The sequence below is a fragment of the Mus caroli genome, chromosome 9, assembly GCF_900094665.2.
Source record: "Mus caroli chromosome 9, CAROLI_EIJ_v1.1, whole genome shotgun sequence".
Classification (NCBI taxonomy): domain Eukaryota; kingdom Metazoa; phylum Chordata; class Mammalia; order Rodentia; family Muridae; genus Mus; species Mus caroli.
The window spans coordinates 103,870,262-103,878,523 of record NC_034578.1 but is presented as its reverse complement, the minus strand read 5'-3'; the positions used below and the strand labels follow the sequence as shown (position 1 = coordinate 103,878,523).

The 8,262-nt window shown below is 39.3% G+C and overlaps 1 protein-coding gene across 7 annotated transcripts in view; it reads right to left on the bottom strand.

Annotated features, from left to right (window-relative positions):
- Qrich1 (glutamine rich 1) overlaps positions 1–8,262 on the bottom strand; it is a 43,536-nt gene that overhangs the window by 26,043 nt on the left and 9,231 nt on the right. For all 7 annotated transcript variants that reach the window (XM_029481291.1, XM_021172616.2, XM_021172613.2 and 4 more), the window contains one exon: positions 5,520–5,849. In XM_029481291.1, the coding sequence (XP_029337151.1) occupies positions 5,520–5,828 (309 nt within the window). In that variant the 5' untranslated portion in view covers positions 5,829–5,849. The remainder of the gene's footprint in view (positions 1–5,519; positions 5,850–8,262) is intronic.

Sequence of the window (8,262 nt, the reverse complement as noted above, 5' to 3'; positions counted from 1 at the left end):
GAGTTCCAGGACAGCCATGGCTACACAGAGAAACCCTGTCTCAAAAAAACCAAAAAAAAAAAAAAAAAAAGAAACAAACATTACAACTTTGTTTTCTTGGTTCTTTGTACATGAATAAAGTGGTATAAGCACACACTTAAAGTGAGTGTTTTCATTTATTAGGGTTTGAGTGTTGGCTCAGTGTCAAATTATATAAATTAAAATTTTATGTATGGCCTAGAGAGATGGCTCATTGGTTAAAAGTACTACCGGCTGTTCTTACAGAGGACCTGGATTCTAATCCCAACAGCTCCATGGTGACTCACAACTGTTTCAAACTCCAGTTCCAGTGTTCTCCTTGTACTGCCATAGGTACCAGGCACATGCATGGTACACAGACATACATGCAGATAAAACATGTAGAACACATAAAATATGAATGAAGTTTCTAAAAATAAATAAATGGCCAGCAAGATGGCCCAGTGTGAAAAAAGTATTTGCTGCCAAGCCTAAATATTTTTTGATTCTTGGTACATCATTTAAGGACAGGCATGCACATGCACGCAAACAAGAAATTAAAAAAATGTAATAAAAACAGAATTCTGAGCTAGGTGGTAGTGATGTGTGCCTTTAGTCCCAGCACTCCAGAAGCAAAGACAGGTGGATCTCTGAGTTTAAGGACAGCCTAGTTTACAACAATCAAGACAAAACAGAGAAACCCTGTCTGGAAAACTAACCAACCAACCAAACAAACAAACAAAAAACCCAAAACAAAACAAAAATAGAATTCTCTATGGTAAAAACTGGGTATAATTTTTTAGGAACACTTGGAAAAAAATTGTTCTTCACCTACGTATTAAGAGTTGGTATGAGCTGGGCGGTGGTGGCGCACACCTTCAAACCCAGCACTTGGGAGGCAGAGGCAGGCGGATTTCTGAGTTCAAGGCCAGCTTGGTCTACAGAGTGAGTTCCAGAACAGCCAGGGCTATACAGAGAAACTCTGTCTCAAAAAAACAAGAGTTGGTATTAGGCATGGTGGGGCAGATCTTTTATCACAACACACAGTGAGTGCTAGCATAAATGTAGCTAAATAGTATTTTCCCAGCACATGCAATACATCAGGTTCAACTCTAACCCCTTCACAAAAGGAAAAAAGGGGATGCATAAGTGCAAATATTTTCAGAATATGATCCACTTGCTATTTTAGCTTCAGAAATTATACATTCAAAGTTTTCTTTTTGCTTCTCTGTAGTATGTTTTCCTCTTCTCGCACCCAGTGTGTACTCAGTGGTAAGAGGAATCCAGGTCAAGCCCTCTAACACTTGTGTTCCACACATAATCCTGTGTGCATACATGTGTTTTGTTTTAGGCAGGGTCTAACTACATAGCACTGGCTGTTCTGTAACTCACTAATGTAAACCAGGCTGGTCTTGAACTCTCAAGAGATCTACCTGCCTTTGTCTCCTGAACGCTTGGATCAAAGGCATGCACCACCACAACAGGCCTTATTTTTTTATAGTCACTTCAAACACATTAATTCTTTAGACACATTGAAAATCCTAATGGTGGCCAGTGTGATGGCTCAATAGATAAAAGGCATTTGTTGCATAAGCCTGGAACAAGGTGAATGGCCAGGAATGGCTCCACAAAGCTGCCCTCTGACCTCCATATGTGCTCCCACACGTAATAAATAAAATCAATAAATAAAGTCCTATTTTTGACAATGGGTGGGTGGGTGGTGGTAGCACATACCTTTAATCCCAGAGCTAATGAGGCAGAGGCAGATGGATCTCTGAGGTCCAGGCCAGCCTGGTCTACATAGTTGAGTTCCAGGATAGCCAAAGCTACACAGAGAAACCCTGTCTTGAAAAACAAAAACAAAACAAAAAGATCATTCACACCAAAGAGTAGAAACTAGCATATATATAATAACTATTAAACTATTAGCCAATGCAAAAGTCTGATGTACTTTAGAAATAAAACTAAATGTTTTTGAGTAATTAAATATATACAACTTTAACTTGAAAGATTATTATGAGTGTACAATGTGGAGAAGGGAGGCCATAAATGCCTCGGCACACACCTTCCAGCAGTAGGCCACCAGTCCCCAAAGTTGTACTTGGCAAGGTTCATAATCCTAGCTGCTCAGGAACCTGAAATAAGCAGATCCATCTATAGAAGGCGTTCAAGGCCAGCTCAGGCAACTTAGTGACAGTTAATCTCCAAAGGTAAACTGGAAGGTCAGGGATAGAGTTCAGCAGGGTAGCTTTCCTAGCATGCTCCAGCCCTACTTCCAATGTACAGCAGAAGAGAAAAGAGTTAGAGCCTTAGCTGTTAATATTTTCTTTTTTTTTGGTTTGGTTTTTGTTTTTACACCCCCTGAAGACGAGGTCTATGTCTCAAAAAAATTCCCATAACTATATTCAACTTACAATTTCCTTTTGGTTATCTTTTTTTCTTTTTTTGGTTTTTCGAGACAGGGTTTCTCTGTATAGCCCTGGCTGTCTTGGAACTCACTCTGTAGACCAGGCTGGCCTCGAACTCAGAAACCCGCCTGCCTCTGCTAGGATTAAAGGCATGGGCCACCACCACCCGGCTCCTTTTGGTTATTACCAATGTCATGTAACAGCTATTCTTACTTTATTAGAGGGGCAGGTGAGATGAGTCAGTGGGTAAGATATTTCTTGTGCAAGCATAAAGACCTGAGTTTAGAATTACAGCATCAGCCGGGTGTGGTGGCGCACGCCTTTAATCCCAGCACTCGGGAGGCAGAGGCAGGCGGATTTCTGAGTTCGAGGCCAGCCTGGTCTACAAAGTGAGTGCCAGGACAGCCAGGACTACACAGAGAAACCCTGTCTCGAAAAACCAAAAAGAAAAAAAAAAAAAAAAAAAAAAAATAGAATTACAGCATCTACATGAAAAGTATGATATCCAGGTAATTCTAAACAGAGGATTCCAGAGTCTCACTAGCCAGCTACTCTAGTCACTCAGTGAGCCCCAGATTCAGTGAGAGAGAATGTCACTAGGAGGAAGAGAAAAACAAAGATGTGGGAAATAAGCAAACATCAACCTCTGACCTCTAAAGATGCACACACAAACATCTCATGCACATAAGTTGTTTTGAATAATATACTTAACCTAGACAAGATTTAAAGAAAGAATACAAGGAAAATATGTGTTGGTTTACAATGCCATTTTAATATGAGCTTGCAGGGGATCCTAAAATGAATTCCTCAAAACTCAAGGGATGATGGTTGCTTTAGAATCCCTAACAGCTCTTGAGGAATGAATGTATGCTTTAAAATGCTTGTTCAGTACCCAATCTTTGTCTATCTATAGAGGATCATTCTAAGTAACCTTTAGATCTCAGCTTGGTAAATCCAGAGAACTTTTCCATCCTCCCAACAATTCTCTTGTTACCTTATTCTGTATCTGTACTTTATTTTTATCAATTTTTCAGAATTCATGGTTTTGACCAAGATGGACCCAGAACTCACAGTTCTAGAATTACAGGCATGTGCTATCATGGTCAGAAGACTCAGTGGCTTGCTTCTCTTTTCTTTCAGACAGGATCTTACTTTGTAGTGTCAGCATTCGGAGTATAAATTACACTTGAGTTACTCTTGGTTAAATTTATAGAGGTTTAAAACCATGTTTGTTATTGCATGTGTTTTTAATGTAATATATGGGTGCACATGTGTCACAGTGTATGTGCAGAGAAGTCAGAGGACAATTTTGGGGAATCCATTCTCTTCTTTCATCTATGGGTTCTAGCATTGGAACTCAAGTCACTATTTCTGCTACAGGCACTGTACCTGCTGAGCTGAGCCACTTCACCAACCACATTTAGTGGGGTTTGATCTTCTTCTTCTCCCCCGTTATTGTGAGGAATTTTCTTACTCTCTATGATCACTAATGAGGGAAATGCAGTTGGGCATGGTACTCACCTGTAATCCCAGGAACTAAGGAAGCTGAAACAAGAGTATGTTTTGACTTTGAAGGTAATCAGGACAACATGGAATACAGTATATAAAATCCTGCCTCAAAATAAAAAAATAAGGGCTGGCGAGATGGCTCAGAGGGGCACTGACTGCTCTTCCAAAAGTTCTGAGTTCAAATCCCAGCAATCGGCTCACAACCAGCCGTAAAGAGATCTGGCACGTCTGAAGACAGCTACTGTGTACTTATGTATAATAATAATAATAATAATAATAATAAAATCATTGAGCCGGAGTGAGCAAGGACTGAGGGAGCAGAGTTGGAGCAAGAGGAAGTCCTAAAATTCAATTCCCAACAACCAGATGAAGGCTCACAACCATCTGTACAGCTACAGAGTACTCATATATATAAGATAAATAAATTAAAAATAAGAAATAAAATAAAAAAATATAAAGAATGGAAAAAAATATGTTCTCAGGAACCTATTTTATGAATTACATTTCTACTTCTTTTATAATCATGAGCTTTTTGTTTTTGTGTTGTTTTTTGGTTTTTGGGGTTTTTTTTTTTGGTTTTTTCGAGACAGGGTTTCTCTGTATACTGCCTGTCCTGGAACTCGCTCTGTAGACCAGGCTGGCCTTGAACTCAGAAATCCTCCTGCCTCTGCCTCCCAAGTGCTGGGATTAAAGGCGTGCGCCACCACGCCCAGCTCGTGAATTATCTTGATTATCACAAAACTTCAAAGAAGTCTGTCACACCCAAAATCTCAACCTTTTGAACCTTAGTAAAGAGAAACTTCTAAGAAACTAGAGACACTTTTTTGTCCATTATCTCATTTGGTCTCACTTAATTGGTATTTTTATCATTTCTGACTGATAAAAAAGTTAGAATCATGTTATTAACTAAGAAATCAAATAAAACTTAAATCTAACCTCTGGGTTCAGAGCCCAGATTCCCACACTATCTTCCTTGTAACTACAGAGTCAACCTTCTAGCAAAGACACATTTCTGCTTTCCCATTATGTTTCACATCCTTCCTATTATATGGTGTAAAAAGCATCCAAAGTAAAACTCAATCCTAATATAGTGCCAAGAAAACTACTGACTGACGTAAAGAATAAGCTTAATGTCTGCCTGAGTCAGCATTATTGTGAACTTATTAGGTAGGAAAATGACAACCTAGAATTCTATAGATAATCAGAGAATTGAGATATATAAACTAAATGAATACATCAGATGTTAATTTTAAAGAAAGTTCTAAATTCCACACTTTCCACAATGAGTCGAAAGGAGATATCCTGCCCTTTCTGCTAAGACTGCTGCACAAAGATAAAGTCTCAGTCACTTGAAGCTCTCACATTCAAATGCAGTGCTGGCCTCTACTTTTCTGTACTATTCAAGCTCTCTAAAGCAAATCTGTGGTCTTTACAGTTTACAGTGGCTAAAGATATTATCAGTCCATATTAAATATGAAAGATTCCACACTACAATAAAATAACTTCCAGCATTTCTAACATCTGTATAGGTGTGTTGTAGCTATCCTAAACTGTGAGAGAAGATAAAAGTTTATTAACAGGCTCCAACTAAATATTTCCTCTTACCTGAACCTGCTGTGGCTGCTGAACCTGGATCTGCTGCTCTTGCTGAGTTTGTGGTTGAACACTGGTTGTGACTGGACAAGCAAGTTCAAGCAAAGACCCAGCCACTTCAGTGCTGTCTGTATAAATGCAGTTCCCACCCTGCTGGTACACCATGGTGGTGGTGGCAGTCTGCTGGAACTCCTGAAGAGCTTCTGGTCCCTTAGAAGCCAGTGAGTCCAGAAATTCCTTCATCCTGTGTTGCGGGACAGACCTCGCCTTTACTCGGATGTACTCTTCAAATGAGATGGTGTTCTCTAGAGAATTATTCATATTGCAGAGTCCTTAGGGTTCCTAAAATTAAAATGGATAGTCAACACTCTGCTGTTAGCATATTGTTTTTATATTTTTTACATTACTTATTGGGGTATAGGCATGCACATGCCAAGGCATGCGTGTAGAAGTCAGAGGACAACCCACTTTAAGTTGGTTTTCTCTTTCCACCATGTAGTTCTCAAGGATCAAAATCAAATCATCAAGCTTGGCAATAGGTGGCTTTACCTACTGAGCCACCTTACCAATCCTACTGTTTGTATATCTTGAAATCACGAAATACACAGACACAATTACTCTGGCAATGAGAATGAAATACTGTGTGTATTATATATACTATAACATTATATATATATATGTGTGTGTGTGTGTGTGTGTGTGTGTGTATACACACACACACACACAAACACAAAATATGTAAGTTTTATATTAAACCTTCCCTTTCTCCCCAAAATAAGTTGTGGGTTTTTTTTCTCTTTTAAATAAGGTTATTACTGTGAATCCTTGGATGGCCTGCAACTTGCTATGTTGACAAGCTGGCCTCAACTCCACAGAGATTCACCTGCATCTGCCTTGAGAGTTGTGCCCTTCTCTGTGAGGTATTTTTGTTTTTAATGTTCTGTGTGTGTACAAGATAATACAGAGCGCACATGCCATGACAAATGTACAGAGGCAGAAGACAACTTTTACAGTTTGTTCTCTCCTACCACATTTACCCGGGTTCCAGGGTTGAAACTCATAGGCTTATAGAAGTGCCTCTCATCTGCTGTTAACACTTTACCAGCCCTTGTGCCCAGTCTGTGCTAGATTTCCATGTAGCCCAGGCTGGCTTAGAACCTAAGGAAATTCTCCTGAGTGCTGGGATTACAGATGCAAGCCAGAATAATATGCTCATCATCTTTCAATATTTTGTTTGTTTGATTTTCCTAGACAGGGAACAGCACTTTGTAACAGCCCTGGCTATCCAGGAACTCACTGTGTAGATCAGGCTGGTCTTGAACTCATAGAGATCCACCTGCCTTTGCCTCCTGAGTGCTGGGATTAAAGGCATGTGCCAACACTGCATGGGCCTTCAACATTTCTTAAACCAAACTATCATACTTAAACAAAAATCAAGCACATTCAAGTACTGGATAGAATAGGCTGGAATTATATTTTCCATCCAGCACCAGGCCAATTTCATCCTCTCTATGGAGTCAAGCATTAGACAGTAATGTGGCATGCAAAACCACTCCCATGCCTGCTTGTACACACCCTTCTTCAAAGGACTTAAGAGGCAGCTGCAGGTGGAAATCTAAAGATTTGAGACCAACCTGGTCTACAGGGCAAATTACAGGCCAGTCAGAGTGAGACCCTAACTCCAAATAAATAACAACTGTCCTCCTAATACCACAGAAAAGAATACCAAACAAGGGGAGGGAGATATGAGCAGATTCCTACTTACTGACATGTTTTTGTTTGGTTGGTTTTTTTGAAACAGGGTTCTTACTATGTAACTTTGTCTGGTCACCTGGCCCTTACTGACATTTTATTTCCACTACTAAGTGCTACTACAGTAAAGTTATTTATGTATACCATCTAGCAAGACCCAAGAGACAGGGAGCATATTCTTTACCTCCTATCAGAAACACCAAAAATCTCCTGACTTAGTGGTGCACTCCTTGTTCCTTAAACACATGTAATCCCACCCAGTACTTGGCAGGCTGAAGCAAGAGAATCTCAAGTCAGAAACCAGTGAGAACTACATGCTACATATACAAATCACTAAAAAAAGAGCAATAGGTCATTTTTAAAAGGCAAAGATGAAAAAAGGAAAAGCAACAATCTCATTCATTTTCCATACACTGCTCGAATTCTTTTGCAGCCTGGCTAAAGCATAGTCTCTAGAACCATACTGCTTGGTTTCAGATTGCACTGTGTCTACTTTAAGCAAACTAATTAACTTCAATATTTCTCCTTCTATTCAACAGGGATAAAATAGCACTTACCTCAGCAAAACATGAGAGAATATGTGTGCTTACAGTGCTTGAAAAAATACGTGAGAAAAACAAAGTACCATGTAATACTGACTAATTTTATTATTAATTTAATTTAAAATAACTAGAAATTGGGCTGGAAAGACGGCTCAGTAGGTTAAGAACCCTGGCTGCTCTTACAGAGAACTGGGGTTTAATTCCCAGTACCCAAACGGCAGCTCACAAGCTACTGTAACTCCAATTTCAGGAATCTGACAACCTCTTCTGGCCTTTGCAGCACAAGGCTTGCATGTGGGACCCAAAGGCATGGGTACAAAACACCAATATCCACATAAATAAAAATAAACAAATCTAAAATTAAAGGAATTGAACAGTTCTTTAAATAACAAAGTCACTACCAAAATCCAGAAATCAATTTTGCACTTTTTTTTTCTTTTTCTTTTTTTTTTTTTTTTTTT